The 18,612-nt window shown below is 36.7% G+C and overlaps 1 protein-coding gene across 6 annotated transcripts in view; it reads right to left on the bottom strand.

Annotated features, from left to right (window-relative positions):
• RAB23 (RAB23, member RAS oncogene family) overlaps positions 1-17,026 on the bottom strand; it is a 42,351-nt gene extending 25,325 nt beyond the window's left edge. For 2 of the 6 annotated variants that reach the window (XR_013993104.1, XM_081044751.1), the window contains exons 1-3: positions 16,728-17,026; positions 10,223-10,442; positions 7,976-8,061 (exon numbers count right to left, since the gene is read on the bottom strand). Coding sequence is in view for 5 of the 6 variants with exons in the window: in XM_081044751.1 (XP_080900877.1) it covers positions 7,976-8,061; positions 10,223-10,377 (241 nt within the window). In the remaining variant the exon portion in view is untranslated. Of the gene's footprint in view, positions 1-7,975; positions 8,062-10,222; positions 10,443-15,096; positions 15,307-16,727 lie in introns of all 6 variants that reach the window. The other 4 variants (XM_081044755.1, XM_081044753.1, XM_081044752.1 and 1 more) reach the window with 3 other exon arrangements.
• Positions 17,027-18,612: the final 1,586 nt, after the last annotated feature.

Below are 18,612 nucleotides of genomic sequence, written 5' to 3'. Positions count from 1 at the left end.
GTGTGGAGCTTGGGGTCTCCTGCTCCTCTGAAGGGGAACCTACATGGCCAAGATACCTTTCCTGGTTCTCAAATGCCACAGGGAGGTTTGGGGCCGGCTCATTTCACGTCTCCACCCCGACCAGTTTCAACGTGGCTTTTTTATATCCTTAGTTATAAAACTTCTGTTCAGCCAGACTTCAGATGGTTTTCCAGGTTGATAGTTCTATAATTTAGTTGTAATTTTAGTGTGTTCACGGAAGGAAGCACACACAGTGTTTCTCTACACTGCCATCTTGGATCTCCTCTCCTTAAGATTGCTAAGTTTTATTGTAAAACCAGATTTTTCAGATTTAATCCTAGGATTATACATCTAATTAATTGTCATTTAAATTTAAGGGCCCAACTGGGTATTTCCAGGTATCCATGATCTTAGACACACACACACACACACACACATACATATACACACCCTTAGAGGAAGTATATAATTTTTAAAAAGGGACTTCCAGTCAAGATGGCAGAGTAAATAAACGCTGTGCTTGCCTCCTCCCATGACAACATCAAAATTATAGATCACTCTGGAGAACCATCTGAAGACTAGCTGAATGGAACTCCTATAATTAAGAATATAAAGAAGCCACGTCAAGACTGGAAGATAAACAATTATGAGGATTAAAAAACAAAACAAAACCACGCACATAGTGTCAGAGATTTGAGCAGCAAGAATGGTTAACTAAAAAAAACACAATGTTTTAAAGTCAAGGATCAAAGGATAAAAGAAAATGTGTGTCGATAACAACCCCAGGGAGGAAGATATAATATTGGTATGTTTAAGTAATCAAGGGAGGTAAATAAACATAAATATGTGTAGCACACACCTGAGGCCCTACACTTGTCCCCTCAGACCCTGGTTTCACTACAGCTATGGAGGCCAGTTCCTGCCTCTTGCTAGTATCCTACCTCAAGCTATGCTGCAGGTGGCTCTCTGCTTTCCTGCCTCATGGTTTTTTCTGGTGTTTCAGGAGGGACCCTTGGTTTATCACATCCTCAAAGGGGAATTAATGCCTCTAGGGGTAAATACCTCAGCTTCTTTCTGGTGGAAACATCCTGAGGAGTGTCTACATGGTTTTTCAGAAGAATTGGTCCCCAGTTGCCTAAGTAATGATTAGCTCATTAATATACTCGTTTACGAGTTTTTCTCCCTCTTTCCCTGTCTTTCACATCTACTTCCTAGGATCACCTCCCAAATAAACCACTCCCACCCAGTTGTGCCAAGAACTGTTCTGTGTATGTAGTTGGGGGTGAGGGGCCGAGGCTCAAACTAAGACAGCAAGTGTCTTTAAGTTAAAGATAATCACCATAAGAATAAAGAGAATGTGTGCCTATAAACCACAGAAGAGCAGAACTATCCAATATACAGGAGGAAAGAAAATACCAAAAAAAAAAAAAAAAAGAAAGAAAAGAAAAGAACTACAGAAAATACAAAACCTAAAATAGATGACAAAAATAAGTCATAATAAGAGTAATTAGTCTCCAGAAAGAATGGCACACAAATCTCTGAAGAAGGATGGTTCACCTGATACTAAGCCTTCAGATCAGATGCTGCAACCACCTCTTATTTAACCTAAATATATTATCAAAATGAAATAAAAAACAACCTGGATTACTTTTGCAGTTATAATTCTGACAAATAAAGACAAGCACTTGTCTTAATTTCACCTAACTGAGAAATTATCATACATCCATGGAGAGAAAATATTTCATCAAATTGTGATGCGTATGGTTCCTTTACATTTAGGAAAACCCTAAAAAGCCAAATAAATAAATAAAATGCTTCCTAATATATACTTTAAAAAGTTAATAGAGGACTCTGTTGTTTTGTTTTGTTTTTTTACTGAGGTACCAATAAAACAGATAACAAGTACCAGACTATAAAATATGTGTGAGAAGATCATTATTTGCAGAATTTACAAAGAAAATAGCTATAAATCCTACACAACTCTGGAAATTCCTCAAGTACCACAAGAACTTTTTTTTTTTTTTTTAAGAATTGAGAAGAAAGGGAAAGGAAGAAGATTTATAAAGGACTTCTTTAGAGAAAGTGCTATCCACCCCAACCCTTCTCTCTCTTTCAAGAAGGTGGAGTAGATGGGGGAGAGTACTATCATTACATCCTTCATCTCAACCTGGAAAGAATGGACTTCAGGAAGTCCACTTCGGGGGCTTGATCTGTGTTCCCAGCAATTGGAGGATACTCTGGACTCATCATGCCTGAGAAAGATGCATTGGTTGGGAGCAAGAGAAACAGACAAAAAGAACAGAGCTTCATTTGGGAGTAACTGTGCTCCCACTGATGGCAAGACAGAATGCACAAGAATTTCCTATGGGTAGAGGTGAACCATGTCTAAGACATAAGCTAGCATGGGGTCATTTTAAATCATGTCCAATAAAGCCACTTACTAGGTGATGAGAGCTTATCATTAAGGAAGATAAAGGTGGAATTGTAACTCCCACAAAGGGGCAAAGCAACTGCCAGAATCAAGTATACATTCCCCTAGAAGAAACATCCCCAAGAATGAGAACCTTGGGAGGTATTCAGGACGATTACCTAGAGAATCATCGTTAAACATCTGTCATCCAGAGGGTCCCAATATCAGACATCAATAACACCTACCACAGTCCTCTTGTCTCCTGATTTCCTCCCCTCCTAGGCCTGACCCAGAAGAAAAAAGAAACATGTCTAGCAAGCTAGGAAGAAAGTGGGAGGAGGAAAGCAACCAACATTCCTTTCAGATACTGGCCTGCTGAAACGTCCATAAGGGTAAGAAATTTAATGCTAAATCGTGTGTGGAGTTTTGATTAATACACAGTACTGGCTATTCTAATTACCAAATTGAGATTATGTTCATGACTAGAAACATCTATGAAGCAGCTGAGAAAATTACTTAAGAGTGACCAAAAAAGACATGAGCTGAAGGAAGTTTTCATTGAGGGTCAATGAAAGGACTTCACCTCCTCCTACTGCCTAATCAAATATAAAGGGATGGTGAAAGACAAAACAAAAGTTGCATTTTGGTAGCTTCATGAGCCATGCCTGTTCAACATACCAACATACCAATTTATTAATATTCTATAAATATTCTTAATTCAAAAATGACCCTATACTGTTATCTTCTCTTTCTTCCTGTGACCTCAAGTTCTGTGTCGCTGCCAGTCATCTTTAGGACAGTTAATAATGTTTTCATTTCTCTGCTGTAGTCATTTGGACATACATACACCTTTGATATTTAAAAGCAGCAGGTGTTTTCTATCCATATATTTTACAAAGACCTTTATTTCCCTACTATTCAATTTTCCTTCTATACTACCGTGTTTCCCGAAAATAAGACCTAGCCAGACAATCAGCTCTAATGCATCTTTTGGAGCAAAAATTAATGTAAGACCCAGTCTTATTTTACTATAATATAAGACCAGATCTTATGTAATAATATAGTATAATGTAATATAATATATAATATAATACCGGTTCTTATATTAATTTTCACTCCAAAAGATGCATTAGAGCTGATTGTCCAGGTAGGTGTTATTTTCGGGGAAACAGTACCTACCCTAAGAATCACACTGTTGGAAAAGTTACTTCATCATCATAGGTAACAGTAATCCACCCACAGAGGAATCACTTCTAATAGTTAACAAACTACCCACTTACCCACACATCAGGAATATAGAGATCTGAATAAATTTTTGGTGTCAATTGTAAGATCACCGATAGCAAATGTTTATTCCTAATTAGTAAGGTCAGTCAAAAAAGTAATTATTTTTTAATGCAATTCAGAAAATACTCGCCAAGACACATAATGTGTAGAGAGTAATTCTGTCCTTAAATCACTGAACGACCCTACAAGATGACCTAGAGACTTGTTGTGAGTTTAGCTGAGGAGCAGCAACATCAGTGTCACCTGGGAGGCTGCAGAAATGCAGAATCTCAGAGCCACCCACAGACCAACTGAATTAAGAGTCTGCAGTTTAACAAGCTCCCCAGGGTATTCATTTGTACATTAAAATTTAAGAAACACTTCTCTAAAGAACAAAGCATAAAATTTGACGTCAAACACCAATCAGAAACACAAGGCTTTTATATACTATTATAGATATTACTCTAGATTTAAAATGCTTGTCCGTTATTCTCTTTGACTTAACACTCTATGGAATCTAAAGCATACAAATTATTCAATGAACCCATCTATCACAGATTACATGCTCATAGAACTTCAAAACAAATTTGAAAGACTTGCATAGACTAATTCTGTTGTTCTTTAATTCTGGCATTTATTATTGTAATTTATAAGCAGCTTCTTGTCCAGAGCTATTTCCATCAATTTATATGCATTTATGTTTATGAAAGTATGTTTTTTTTAAAAAATAAGGGTTTCCTTGTATGTATGTTCATAATCTCAGATAACAGGTCTCAAGTCTATAACCTCATTTCCATATATTGCCAGTCAGAAACATCTTTTTCTTAGAACCAAATCCCATTAAAAAGAAAACTATAATGCAAATCCAATGTTTTATGTCATATGTAACTTTCTATACTAAGTATGGTTTCTACTGCCTAGGGAGGACTTTCTTAAGAGCTTAAGAGGAAAAATTTGGGATCTCAAAAAGCGTTCTAATATGATCTGTGCTCTGTTCTAACCTGTTTACAAGGAGGTCGTTTCAACATGTGTCACTATACAATTAAGGCAGCATTCCAAGAACATAACAATGTCTTTAAGCAATGGTCTTTGGTATAACAGGTCTTTTAAATGAACTATAATAAAAATGTTTAATGAAATTTACAAAATTTTTATGCATCTTGAATAATAAATTTCTAGTACATAAATTAGGACGTCATAATTTTATGAAGCATAGTGTTTCTATCACTAAATCCATTATCTTACTTAACTCATTCTTCTCAGCACCTTCCTTTTCTTCCTAGTCTTTATTTCTATTTAATTACATCATCGTCTGAATCTATACTACCATGTTTCCCGGAAAATAAGACCTAGCCAGACCATCAATTCTAATGCGTCTTTTGGAGCAAAAATTAATATAAGATCCGGTATTATATATATTATATTATATTACATTATATTATGATGTATATTAGACCTGGTTTTATATTATATTATATTATATGAGACCCAGTCTTATATTAAAATAAGTCTTATTTTAATTTTTGCTCCAAAAGACACATTAAAGCTGATGGTCCGGCTAGGTCTTATTTTCAGGGAAACACGGTAGTAGCAGATATTGCCTGGTTGCCTAACTGCCATCCAATTCCTCTCCCTTCCTGAGACCTCCTCTTCCCCATTGTTTATTAGCCATCTGGTTTAGGCAAACTAAACCTACACTCTGCTCCAGCGGAAGGCCCTCAATTCACCAAGCCAATTAGGGTAATCACATTCCTCTGGCTACTTACTGTAATCTGGTCAAGAGTGCTCTAATCAGATAAAAGCTCTCAGGATTTTTGATTCATTGTCATGGGGAGTAAGGCTCTTTCCCCAAGGATAGCTTCTGCTGATGGTAGCAGTTTTGCAACCAAGAGGAAAATCAGTTTGAAAAGGAACCCCACAAAGGGAGGGAGGCCAGACAGGAGAATCAATGAGGTTACAGTCAGAACACACTACAACTGAAAGCTATGCTACTTCCACTTTTCTATTAAACAAGTCAATAAACCTTTGTAGTTTAAGCTAGTTTGAAATTGCTTTTCTGTTGTCAGCAACCAAAATCATTCTGATGGAACCCTAAAGCATAAAAGAATGTTCAGTATGCCATTTCTCAAATTTATGTATAATTGCCACTGTTTGTTCCTTAATTCAAATTGGGATGTGATAAATGTTTATTTTTACTACTTAGAAAAAAAGCTGAAACTTAAGACTTGTCTCAAGTATCTCACCTTCTTTGCTATTTTAACATAGTTGGGCTAAAAAAAAGTTGTATTTTAAGGAAAGCTTTTAACAGATACCTATTTATACACTTAAGATAATTTTATGTTATAATATTAAATATAGGGAAATCAAAGCCATTTAAAGCCACTTAGTCCAATGAAACACAGTGGAAAGAAATTTAAACATCACCCATAGTAATTTAAGATGTAAATACTAATAATTATGGGCTCTCTTTTTAGTTTCTGGCAAAGAATGGTTTTTGTAGATACATTAAAGAGAAGCGGTATGATTTGTAGATACCTAAAAGTACCAAACAAGACATACATAACAAACTGTATGAGCCAAATTTTAAAAATTAAAAGATAATATTGTTGAACGGCCTTATGGCAAAAACTGAAAAAAGCATTAACACCTAAACTACAGTGAAAATTAAAATATTTTTAACTACCAGCTCTTTTAAATTGGGATCCCAAATGATCTACTTAACTGTACTGTTCCAACATTTTCTCCTTTTTGTTTATATATGAATCAAATCATTTTTGACATTTGACCTGTTCTGCCTTTTTTTAAGTTAAACTTTATTTTGGAATAATTGTAGACAGACAGTTTTGCCTTTTTAAGTAAAAGATACATAATGATAAACACATTCTCCAAAAATAAGCATACTGGTTAAAAAGTAATAGTACCTGTATCAAATTGTCAAAAGCTTAAAAAGAAATAAACCAACCTATTTTATTTTCCTCACCAAAAGAACATACATGTCATGCTGAGAATTTAGAGAAAAAAGCTAGGTGGGTAAAAAGAAAATAGTAAATATCTCATGCGATCCTACTACTTTTTAGTGTTTCCACCTAGGGTTTTTGTTGATTTTTTCCCCCTGTGTGTTTGCAGGGGATGGGGGTTGTGGTGGTTATAACCCCACCAAAAAAATACAAATAACCTTTATTCAAGAATAAACTGTATTTTTAGGACATCAATGATCATGAAATTCATAATTTGAGAAGAATATCATCTATTCTAAGAAGAGCTTTGGGTACTAAGAACATAATTCTATCTCATACCATTATATAGGTGCTCGAGATCCAAACTGGCATCCACAGAAGGGCAATAATCAAAGCTGCTGTAGCTGAGCAGCCGTTAAGGACACCGTAAATAGAATGAGCAGTAAGGAGACGTGGCACTATTAGGATGACACCTAGGAGGTATACCGCTCTTATTTCCCAAGGAACCAAAATGTTTTCTTAGAGCACGCAGTGGGAGTCAAGTTTCCTTGGTACCAATTCAGAAAGGCAGCTAGTTTAATTGCTTATATTAGTGCAATTATGTTTTTATTAGACCTCAGTTGCCATTATAATAAATTCTACATTTTCAAAAGTAGAAAAAACACAATATATATTCAAAAGCATCAACAGGCTCTAATGTTACATGGTACTAGATCAAGCTTTCAATTATTTTGCTCTTATTAGAATCTCCATTGGCAGTGAGTTACAGAAACACTAAAAATGCTGTTTGAATTACAAAAGAATAGGTCAACATTTTATATGAACATGTTAATGTTAACTTAGAAATCCAAACTTTTCTTGAGGAATTTAACCCCACGTTTTAGAGTTTTAAATCCTATGGTTGTAGTTCTTTCCTTTTACATGTATCTCACACTTCTTTGAATTCCTATAGCACTGAAAAGGCTTTACCCATGCAATTTCACGTGTCCTAACAAAATGCCATCTTATTTGCAGGGGCTTTATGTTTTTATATGTTAGTTTCCAATATCTGTCTATATAGTAATTTCCTGGGGGTCAGAAGTATACATTTAATAGTTTCTGGCTGATTAGATCTGGCAATGCCTATGTAACTTACGTAATTTTAAAAGCAGAGACAAACTGTCTATAGTACAAAGTATTACCACTCAACAAAATTTTAGAAGAATAATGACCTGGGGTTTTAAACAGCACTATGAAATTAATTTTTCTTCAAGAGGAACCCTTCTATGGGAAACAAAAAAGCAAAGCTCTTTGTTTAGCCAAAAGAACATGCTCCAACAAACAAAAACACCCCACCATTTACCTCTATAGTAGGCCTTTGTTATTGCATCAAATTCCTCTTGACCTGCCGTATCCCATAACATGAGTCTGACATCTTCGTCATTAACTCTGAAACAAGAGATGACTTTATTTCGTATGTAAAGGAAATGTCTTTAGTAATATGGCTTTGTGTATATATATTTTTTTCACATCTGGAGGTCCTAAAACTACATTATTGGCTTCACTCTGAAAAAGTACTTTTAAATGTTGATACCATTACCAACAGCGAAAGCAAGGGTAAAAGACATTCCCCTAAAGCTATGACTTTACACATCATTTGGATTTACCCGGCATGTTTTTCCCAACTATAGTCACAGATAGTGGTGGCCCTAAGACTAGCAGTACTGGGAAAGGGGAGTTCCCTTAGGTCACGGCTTGTTCTGTCCTCTCACTATACCATTGCAGTGGGTTCTGGCGCACAAGTGATTGAATAAGGAAGGAAGGAAGCAGTTTACCTGCTTGGTTGCCCTTTAACTCAAAAATTTACTCTATTTGTCATATGGTCCCATGTCTTATTCATGGCAGTTATGTTCTTTAAGGTTACTGCAAACACTGAATTAGCAAATACTGAACCATTGCTCTTAGGGGAAATACAGGGTTAGATTCCCACAAGTCCCTGGTTACATTTTTGTCAACTGATCAATATATTGGGTTGGTGCAAAAGTAACTGCGGTTTTTGCAATTATTTTTAACCTTTTAAACCGCAATTACTTTTGCACCAACCTAATGTAACCTCGTTTTCCGCATGGTTCTGTTTAAAGACATCTTATTTAAGATGCATTGTTAATTCATTAACATTGAATTCACTGCCTACAGCACTATAATTCATGTCTGAATGAAGCTTATCTAACACATATTTTCTCTGTAAGGCTCAGGCTTCTTGCACTTAGGAACATCAGCCAGCACTTCAGCACTATGCTTACCTTAGAAAATAAGAAAAGTCTCCAATCAATACTCTTAAGCTCCCATCTCAAGAAAGCAGAAAAAGAGCAAAGTAAACCCAAAATGAACAAAAGATGTGGCACAAAAACAGGACAGAAACTAAAAATCTGAAAGGACACTTGTTTATAGTGTGAGAGATGAAACAAGAAGAAAGAGGGTCACCTTTTTCCACCTAAACTAAGAATGTGTGTGAAGGGCGACTGAAATTTCTTGCTGCTCTGTTTACGTCAACGAATGACCACCGAAGCACTGGGATTACTGATTCTGGAGTTACAAATAAATTTTACCAAGTAGGTGAATTTGCAAATGCAGAATCTACAAATAATGAGAATCAACTGTATACTTAAAATATAAATAGGGAATCTATGAAAAATGACAGTCAACCCTATACTTAAAATACAAATTAGGTTCAGAAAATAAGTACAAAAAACAAATATCATCAAGACTTAAAATGAATCTTCTTAAAATACCTAATAAAGGAAGCAAATACAAAAATGTTTTTAAGAGGGTAGCATGTAGATACAAATTAGAAATTCAACAATCTTTAAAATACTGAACAGTTATCTTTGATGCTAATGTCTGGACTAGTTAAGTCAGATTTGTTTGATGTTACTTATTTCTGTAAAACATTTTAGTTTGTTTCCTACCATTTAAAATATCCTTAAAAGTTCTCAGAACTAATGATAAAAAACGTTACTTTGATATGTTTCAGAATCCAATTGGATTTCCTGAAGTAAGATTTCCTTTTCATAGGAGTATTTAATCCTCTCAAATCTGCTTTCTCTTATTTCTTTAAAGTAAAAACAAATTATTAATTTTTTAACTTCTATATAGTCTTGCCCAGTTTTAAAAAGAGAAGAGCCATTGTAAACAAAGGATCCCATAATATAAGAGATGAAAACTATTCTGAGAGACAGGTAACTTTACTTCCAAAGAAATTAGTGGATGGAAATCTCATTAGAGTCAAGCATGAGTTGTGTTTAAGAAGTGCCCAAGGTGCCATCAATAAACAAAAAACAGATACAGGATAAAAAATGAGGGAGGGAGGGGAACAGGAAAAAAAGAAAAAAATGGGAGAGGAAGGGAAAAGAGATGAAAAGGGGTAAATGATGGAAAGATAAAGATACACACACAGGAAGTATATGAACCACTACCAACTGTCTCATGCACCATTGCCACTAGACGCCTACCCTTGGATTATACTGTAATTAGTTACTATTATTCCGATGAAAGTTTTGGACACAGTTCACAAATCAAAACCAAGGGGATAAAATGGCCATGTACATACTGGACTTGTCGCTCCAAAAAGTCTACTCCAATGGTTTTCTTGTAGTCTTTTGTAAAAATGCCTTTGCAATATCGCTGAATCATGCTTGATTTTCCAACGGCTCCATTCCCAACAACCACCATCTTGATGGCCACTTCCATATCTTCCTCCAACATTTTGGGAGTTTAAACGGTTTCTGTACCAACTTTAATTCCAGGTGATCAGATCTTCTTTCTCAAATCTGTGGTTAAAAATGAAATTATTTTTTGTGACATAAAAATTGTACAAACTAAAATAAACTATAAACGTTTTATCAAGAAATAATTATATTACATTGTAAGAATTTGTTTCCATGATGGAGGCCCCCTCCCCACTCTGTTTAGATAATGTAAATTCTTTGAAAGGAAAGATATCATCATTTATTTTTGAATCCTTATCAACAGCACAATGTAGGACATGCAAATGTCAATAAATGCCGAGGTTACGTAGTGTTACGTTTCATAGAGACTAAGACTATCAATGTTAGAGTTGAGCCCTGATTTAAAGTTGTCATTTACTGTTCTGTACTCCTAGTGAAGTTATTGCTTAACCGCTTTGAGCTTCAGTTTTCTGAGGATATTTACAGGATTGTTGATCAATGATACTTATAAAGCATCTAGCATAGTGAAAGTTAAGCATTCAAAAAACGGTAGTTTTATACGACATAATAAATCCTCCATAGTTACCACCAAATGGGCAACAAACACAAAATCCAAGGAAACTGCTTTTCAAACTCATAGGTAGTAATAATTAATTACCTAGAAAAGCACCCAAAGAGAGGTTTTGTATAATAATGTACAACTGTGTGACAGCATTGGGCTTTTAGTGTTTTAGTGTTAAGGTGACAATGAGTCCTCCACAAATAATCTTATACCATGCATTCTTTCTTTAGAATTTAGTTCAGACTAGTTATTGTCACTCATATAATGAAAGTAATAGAATGTGTACTGTTTGCATTTTAACTGAAAAGAACAGAAAGTCAATTTCTTCATATTTTTTCTGAAAATTACTAGCTAAGTTCCTGCCAACTACCTTAACTGAAAATCCATCTAAACAACCACTACACGAAGTCTGAAATGTGAAGAACATTCCTTTTTTTGTCCCTACTGGATTTTCAGTAATGGCCCCTAGTGCATGATCAGAGGAATCATCTATAAACATCTGTTAAAAGTGTAGGTTCTAGGTCTCCAACTCAGATATAATTCAATGATTAAAAAAAAAAAAAACAACCCAAACTGGGAATATCAACAAAAGAAAGAATATGGTAGTTGGCGAAAATATGGGTAAATACAACAGGCTTCACTTCTTGAGTGTTCTAAATTGTCTGACAGATGAAACAAAAATTATAACACTGTCCAATGTGGTTTTCAATATACGTAGAGAAAACATTTAAGACACTTAATACAAATGGGAGAGAATAAAGAAATGTAAAGGGTGGTGAGATTTCTATACTTCACTTGGACTGGTAAAATGTTGACACCAATAGATTTTGATAAATTATGTATACACACACTAAAGAAGTTGCACAAAGAGACATATTCAAAAACACCACAGAAAAAACAAAATGAAATTCTAAAAACAATAAAACTATCAGAATCTAATAGAACTGTCCACATGACAACAGCAGAATATACTTCTTTTCAAGCACCCAATGAGCATATACCAAGACAGAACAACATTCTAGGACATAAACTTAAAATAATGGGACCACAATGGGATCAAACTAGAAATCAATAACAGAAAGATAACAAGAAAATCTCCAAACATTTGGAAGCTAAAAACACAGGCTTCTGAACAATCTCTGGGCCAAAAAAAAAAAAAAGAAAGAAAGAAACTCAAGGGAAATTTCAAAAAGTAATTGAATAGAAAAAAATGAAAAGACAACATGTCAAAATTTGTGGGACATAGCTAATGTAGTGCTGAGAGGGAAATTTTACAGCACTGAATGCTTACCTTAGAAGAGAAGTCTCAAATCAATAATCTAAGCTCCCATCACAAGAAAGCATAGAAAGAGCAAAATAAACCCAAAATGAAGAAAAGGATGGAAATAATAAAGAGCAGAAATCAATTAAATTGATACATTAAAAAAAAGAAAATTGATGAAATAAAAATCTAGTTTTTTTGAGAACAATAAAATTGATAAACAGAAAAAAATGAAACCACAAATGACCAATAACAGGAATGAAATAGGGTTATCACTACAGACTCTGCAGACTAAAAAGGATAATACATAAAACAACTCTACATACACAAATCTGACAACTTAGATGAAATGGACCAATTCCCTGAAAAGAATTAACTACCACAACTCACCCAATATGAAACAGATCATTTGAATAGCCCCATAACTATTAAGGAAACTGAATTTGTAACTTAAAACTCAAAAGGTAATCTCCAAGCTTCGATGATTTCATTGAAGAATTCTACCAAACTTTTCAAGAATTAACACCAATGATACACAATCTCTTCCAAAATACAGAGGAGGAGGAAACACTCCCCAACTTATTTGATAAAGCCAACATTATCTTGTTACCAACACCACACAAAGACAGCACAAAAAAGAAAACTAGACAGCATCCCCTCATGAACCAGATACAAAAATCTTCAACAAATGTTAGTAAATCAAATCCAGCAACACATACAAAGAATAACCAGGACCAGTGGACTTTATTCTGGGAATGCAAGTCTGGTTCAGTATTCAAAAATCAATCAATATAATCTACCAGATTAACAGAGTAAAGAAGAAAAAAACCACATACCATATCGATTAATGTGGAGGACATGATGGACAAAATTCAACATCCATTTGTGAGAAAAACTCAGCAAACTAGAACTGGTTAGAAGAGGACTTCTTCAATGTGATAAAGGGCAGCTAACATCATAATTAATTCTGAAAGACTATTTCCCCCTTTAGGAGAAAGGACCACTCTTAACTTACATTCATCATACACAAAGTCCTAGCCAGGGAAACATGCAAAAAATAAATAAATAAAATCCTTACAGATTAGGAAAAAAAAGAAAACTGTCTCTATTAACACATGACATGATTGTCATCTGTTTAGAAAACGCCAAGAAATTTAAAAAAAAAAAATCTTAGATCTAATAAGTGAGTTTGTTAAGGACACATGAGATAAGGGCAATACACAAAACTCGACTGTATTTCTATATCCTAACAATGTACAATTTTAAATCAAACTTTTAAAATGACATTTACAACAGGTCCAAAAATATTAAGTACTTTGTTATAAATCTAACAAAACATCTACAGGTTCTGTATGCTGAAAACTACAAACGCTAATGAAATAAAGACCTAAATAAATGGAAAGACATATCATGTTCATAGATTAGAGAACTCAAAGTAAAAATAGCAATTCTCCCCAAATTGATCTATAGTTTAATGTAATCCCAAAGTACCAGTAGGATTTTTTGTAGAGACAAGCTGATTCTAAACTTTATATGGAAAGGCAAAGGAATCAGAATAGCTAAAACAATTTTGAAAAAAGAATAAAATTGGAGATATCATGCGAATAAAATTGGAGACATCATGCTACTCGATTTTAAGACAGTATAAAGCTACATTAATCAAGAAAGTGTGATACTTGCAAAGAGAAAGATACATAAATCAATGGGACAGTACAGAGGGTCCAAAAATAGACCCACACAAATATAGCCAATTGATTTTTGACAAAGGTGCAAAAACAATTCAATAGAGAAAACACAGTCTTTCAATAAATGGTGATGGAACAACTGTACATTCATATGCAAAAGAAGTTAACCTTCCCCTATGTCTCACACTTCATACAAATAATATCCAAAATGGATTAAATGTAAAAGATCTAAATGAAAAACAATAATTTTTAGAAAAAACCTTTTAGAAGGTGAAAAATTTTATTGATCTGGGGTTAGGCAGAGTTCTTAGACATGATACCAAAAGATCGACAAGAAGAAAATTTGATAAATTAGACTTTGTAAAAATTAAAAACATTTGCTCTGTGAAAGACCCTGTTAAAAGAGTGAAAAGACAAGCTACAGACTGAGAACATATTTGCAAAACACATATCTAACTTACAACTTGTATCCAGAACATATAAAGAACCCTCAAAACTCAACATAAGAAAGCAAACAACTCAATTTAAAACTGGGCAAAACTCTCGGCCAGGTATTCACCAAAGATTATATAGGCCAAATAAGCACATGAAAAAGATATTCATCTTTAGCCATTAGTTAAAGACACATTAAAACCACAAGATACTGCTATATAACTATTAGAATGGCTAAATTTAAAAATACTGACAATACCACGTGCTAAAGAGGTACTTTTAAACATTGCTGGTGAAAACGCAAAATGATACACCCACTCTGGCAATCAGTATGGTAGTTTCTTATGAGGTTTAATATACTTTACATGACCCTGCAATCTCACTCCTAGCAATACCCTAGAGAAATGAAAACTTATGTTCACAAAAAACCTGTAACACAAATGTTTAGAATAACAGCTCTATTCATAATCATCAAAAGCTGGAAACAATCCACATGTCCTTCAATCTAATGGAATATTACTTACTGTGTTTCCCAGAAAATAAGACCTAACCGGAAAGCAAGCCCTAGCATGATTTTTCAGGATGACATCCCCTGAACATAAGCCCTAATGCATCTTTTGGAGCAAAAATTAATATAAGACCTGGTCTTATTTTGGGGGAAACATGGTAGTAAAGCAATTGATACGTGCAACAACTTTGAGGAATCTCAAAGGCATTATGCTGAAAGAAGTTAGCATCCAAAGGTTACATACCACATGATTCCATTTATATGGCGTTCTAGAAAAGATCAGTACAGATGGTCACAGACTTACTTACCATGGGTTCGACTTACGATTTTTCAACTTTACGACAGTGTGAATGCAAGAGGAATTCAGTAGAAACTGTACTTCAATTTTGAATTTTGACCTTTTCCCAGGCTATTGCTATATGGTGTGATACTTTCTCATGATGCTGGACGGTGGCAGCAACTCCCAATCAAGCCACGAAATCAGGAGGGTAAGCAAGTGATGCTCTACAGTGTGGTACCTATTAAATGCATTTCGACTTAAGATATTTCAACTTACAGGGGATTTATTGGGACCTAACCCCACCCTAAGCCGAGAAACCTCTGCGGTTGATGGGTTAGGGGAAGGACATAAAAGGATAGCATATATTCTGGGGGGTGGTGATAGAACTATTCTATATCCTGATTATCATGGTGATTACATGAATCTAAAATTCATAAACTGCGCATCTCCAAAAAAGTTAATTTTACAATATGGTAATTTAAAGATAATAAAATTTAAAGATAAAAAGTGGAATCCGATTTTAATACAGGCAGTGTAATTGTGATTGTCAGCCACCACTCCATTGACTTAAAGCACTGTATCAAAACAACTAAGTTCTTAGAAAATGAGCATAATTCTGAGTGCAATAATTAAAAAGCTGGACAGCAATGCTTTCTGTAAATATTATTTTCCCCAAATTTAATTTTAAAGATTTTTGCCAACCAATGCAATCTAATAAATTAGAAAAGGGAAGGATGAGTTAACTCACTGATCAAAAGGGCTGTTTTTTCATCACAGCCTGTACTTAAGTACAGATAGGAATATATTTACAGAAATACAGAAAAACTTTTTAGGTTCAATGAAATTACCTAGGAGGTGTTAGGAGTTATATAAAACCTAGAGAAGTAAACGGCCCTTTTCAGAGTCTACAGCTACTTGATAGTGAAGTTATTACTCTCTCATACACCCTCAGGTTCCTAAACCTGCGAGCTGCCTCAGGCTCCACTGTTCGAGTAAAGTGATTCTATGGCAGCTAGCGTCAATGAAATAGTGCAGTCTGGCTCATTCATATTCTAGCTATCTCTCAGCGAGAAATTAGGGAAGAGTGGGGCTGGGGGAAGGAGGAAGGTGCCTTTCCGCACAGGGAGGAGAGGGGTCTAAAACCTAAGTTAAGAGCTTGGGAGCCTCTTCCCCATCACACCTGACCTGGGCGCCTAACGTCCCGAGCTGGTGTCTCCCGGCCTGAGTCGCCCCTTCTCTACCTGGGGGCTGGGTCTGGAGTGGCCCGGAGGTCCGTCCTGCTGCAGGCGCGGCGCCTCGCCTCCGCCCCACCTCGCTGCTTCCCGCCCAAGGGGCAGTTCCAGGCACCCACACCCTGGAAGATCCGACCGCTGGGAGCTGGGAGGGGGTGCCGGGCTGGCCCTGCCGCCCTCCTCCTCCGGCTGGCACTTGGGTCACGGCACTCAGGGGCGGGGAGCGGGCGCGGGGCGGCCAGGGCCGGGGGATGGGAGCCCGGGCCTGGAGGCCCCTGCCCCCTACACCCCTCGGCAGTCCCGGGAGTCAGGCACGTTCCGGGACCCCGGGAGAGGCGGGTGCTTCCCCAGCGGAGCCAGAGGCGTCCTCAGCCCCTGAGAGGGCGAGTGAGTGCAGCGCCTGCCCGGAGTGCGAGCCGCTACTCACCGTCCCCCGCCGGCCCGGACCCGCCGCCCGTGCGACCGGCTCCTCTTGGTCGCGGCGCAACCGCTGCTGCCGTCACCTCCTCCTCCCAGCGATCCAGCTTCCCCCGAGATCCGCCCAGATGGCTCGCGCCCTTTTTCGCTCTTTCAGAAATAACTACGATTTTTTGACGAAGTTTACTGCCAGTCAAGGCTCAGAACAAATGGTTCTGCGGCAGCTCCGCAGGGATGATGGGGCGCCGGAGACTCGACTCCCCTCTTCTGTGGACCCGCCTCGCTGCAGAGCATGCGCTGGGCTTGGTCTGCGCATGCTCCGCGGGAACCCTGTACCCCCCCCTCTACCCCCCACCCCGCTCCACCCCAGTTCTGGCTTGTGGCGGAGAGGGCGGGCGCTCAGAGCTCCCGGGGCCTCCGGGGAACCGCGGTGCGTAGTGCAGTGGGGAGACCAGCGGCGGGCAGGGGCTCCTAGGGCGTTGATTCTAGTGAAAATAAAATTGACCGAAGAAGGTCCGCATAAGTTTTGCTTACACTCTGCTCAGACTACCACAGTAGTCCAAGGATTTCCCCGCCTTGGATACATACCTTATGTTCTTGACCAGATGGGATCCAAGTGGCGGAGTGAGCAAAAATGCCCAGCGAAGTCTAGAACGCAAAGTCCGCACGCTGTGACTGGACAAACTAGAAGTCTGAAATGGTTAATCATTTAGAGAATCAAACCAAAAATTTAAAGGTCCCCTGAAAGGCAATCTAAACTTAGCTTCATTTTTTGTGTTTCAAAATAGAATAGGACAAAAGAAAAAAAGAAAATACCAAGTGTTGGCAAGGATGTGGAGTAAATGAATTTTTCTAACCTGCTGCTGCAAAATACTGGCACAACTCTTTTAAAACACAGGTTGGCACTGTCGATTTAAGGAACTTACCCTATGACCCCCCCAGTTGCACGTGCACATATGCAGCCAAATAAGTGCGTGTTTTTATGGTGCACCAGCAAACAGCTATCAGAATGTTCACAGCTGCGTTTGTTTTAATTGCCCCAAAGTGGAAATAACCCAAAAGACCATCAACAATAGAAAAAATTAATAAACACACCGTTTCCGGGTAATGGATTACTACCCAACAATGAGAATTATCTGCAACTAGAGGCAACAGCATGGATGAACTGCAGAAACGCAAAGTTGAGCATAAAAAGTCAGACACAAAAGTACATACTAAATCCATTTCTACAAAGCACAAAAACAGGAAGAGTAATCTGCGAAAAGTTAGAATACTTGTGACCTTGGCAGAGAGAGGATGGTGATTGGGAGAGGGGCTTCCAAGGTGCTAGTAAGGTTCTTTGTTGATCTTGGCACTAATTACACGTGTGTCTATTTGTGAAAATTCACAGAACTGTACTGTTACGCACATTTTTCTGTTTGTGAATTATACTTTACGTGTAATAATCTTTTAAATTAAAATTTTTAATTAAAAATTTAGAAATTATTTTCTCTATAATTACAATAGTTTGTAAATGTAAACATAATGATTATTCAAAAGAGATTTAATGTCAAGTAGCCAAAGGATTTGTTTATAGGATTTGGTTGGTAGTGTCTTTTAAACTTGAGTAATGTCCTGATCCCCTTTAAAAGGAAAGAAAAAGAAAACCCAATTAAGAAATGGGCAAACAACTTGAACAGACATTTCTCCAAAGAAGATATAATAATGGCTAATAAGTACATGAAAACAGGCTCAATCATTATGGAAATGCAAATCAAAATCACAATGAGATACCACTTCACAGTTATTAGGATGACTATTATAAAAAAAAAAAAAACAAATATTGACAAGAACGTGGAGAACTTGTAACCCTTGTGCACTGCTAGTAGGAATATAAAGTAGTGCAGCCACCATAC

Source organism: Rhinolophus hipposideros (genome assembly GCF_964194185.1).
Source record: "Rhinolophus hipposideros genome assembly, chromosome: 3".
In the NCBI taxonomy this organism is placed as follows: domain Eukaryota; kingdom Metazoa; phylum Chordata; class Mammalia; order Chiroptera; family Rhinolophidae; genus Rhinolophus; species Rhinolophus hipposideros.
Note: the sequence above shows the minus strand (reverse complement) of the source record. Positions and strands in the feature narration are given on the sequence as shown.